The sequence below is a fragment of the Penaeus monodon genome, chromosome 34 (genome assembly GCF_015228065.2).
Source record: "Penaeus monodon isolate SGIC_2016 chromosome 34, NSTDA_Pmon_1, whole genome shotgun sequence".
Lineage (NCBI taxonomy): Eukaryota > Metazoa > Arthropoda > Malacostraca > Decapoda > Penaeidae > Penaeus > Penaeus monodon.
The window spans coordinates 19,459,997-19,460,207 of record NC_051419.1 but is presented as its reverse complement, the minus strand read 5'-3'; the positions used below and the strand labels follow the sequence as shown (position 1 = coordinate 19,460,207).

The following is a 211-nucleotide window of genomic DNA, read 5'->3' as shown; positions in this document are numbered from 1 at the left end:
AAAAAAAAACGCCACTTGACTCCAGATTTTTATACCTCATCCCCCATTTCAGATCACGGACTGGAGTATGTGTATGACGTCATCACAACTCTGAATGTGAGTGATGTGACCTTCTTCCCCTCACGTCTGACACACAGCTATGACCTGTATGCTGCGTCTACAGACAAGGACGACATTTTCTTCCTCGAACTGCACACAGGTGAGAAAAATT

General features: G+C 44.5%; 1 protein-coding gene across 1 annotated transcript in view; it reads left to right on the top strand.

Annotated features, from left to right (window-relative positions):
- Window positions 1–211, top strand: part of LOC119594630 (follistatin-related protein 5-like) — a gene marked incomplete at both ends in the record, with an annotated part of 70,881 nt that overhangs the window by 69,566 nt on the left and 1,104 nt on the right. Inside the window, 1 exon segment of the mRNA XM_037943680.1 lies at window positions 53–199. Coding sequence (XP_037799608.1) covers window positions 53–199 — 147 coding nt within the window.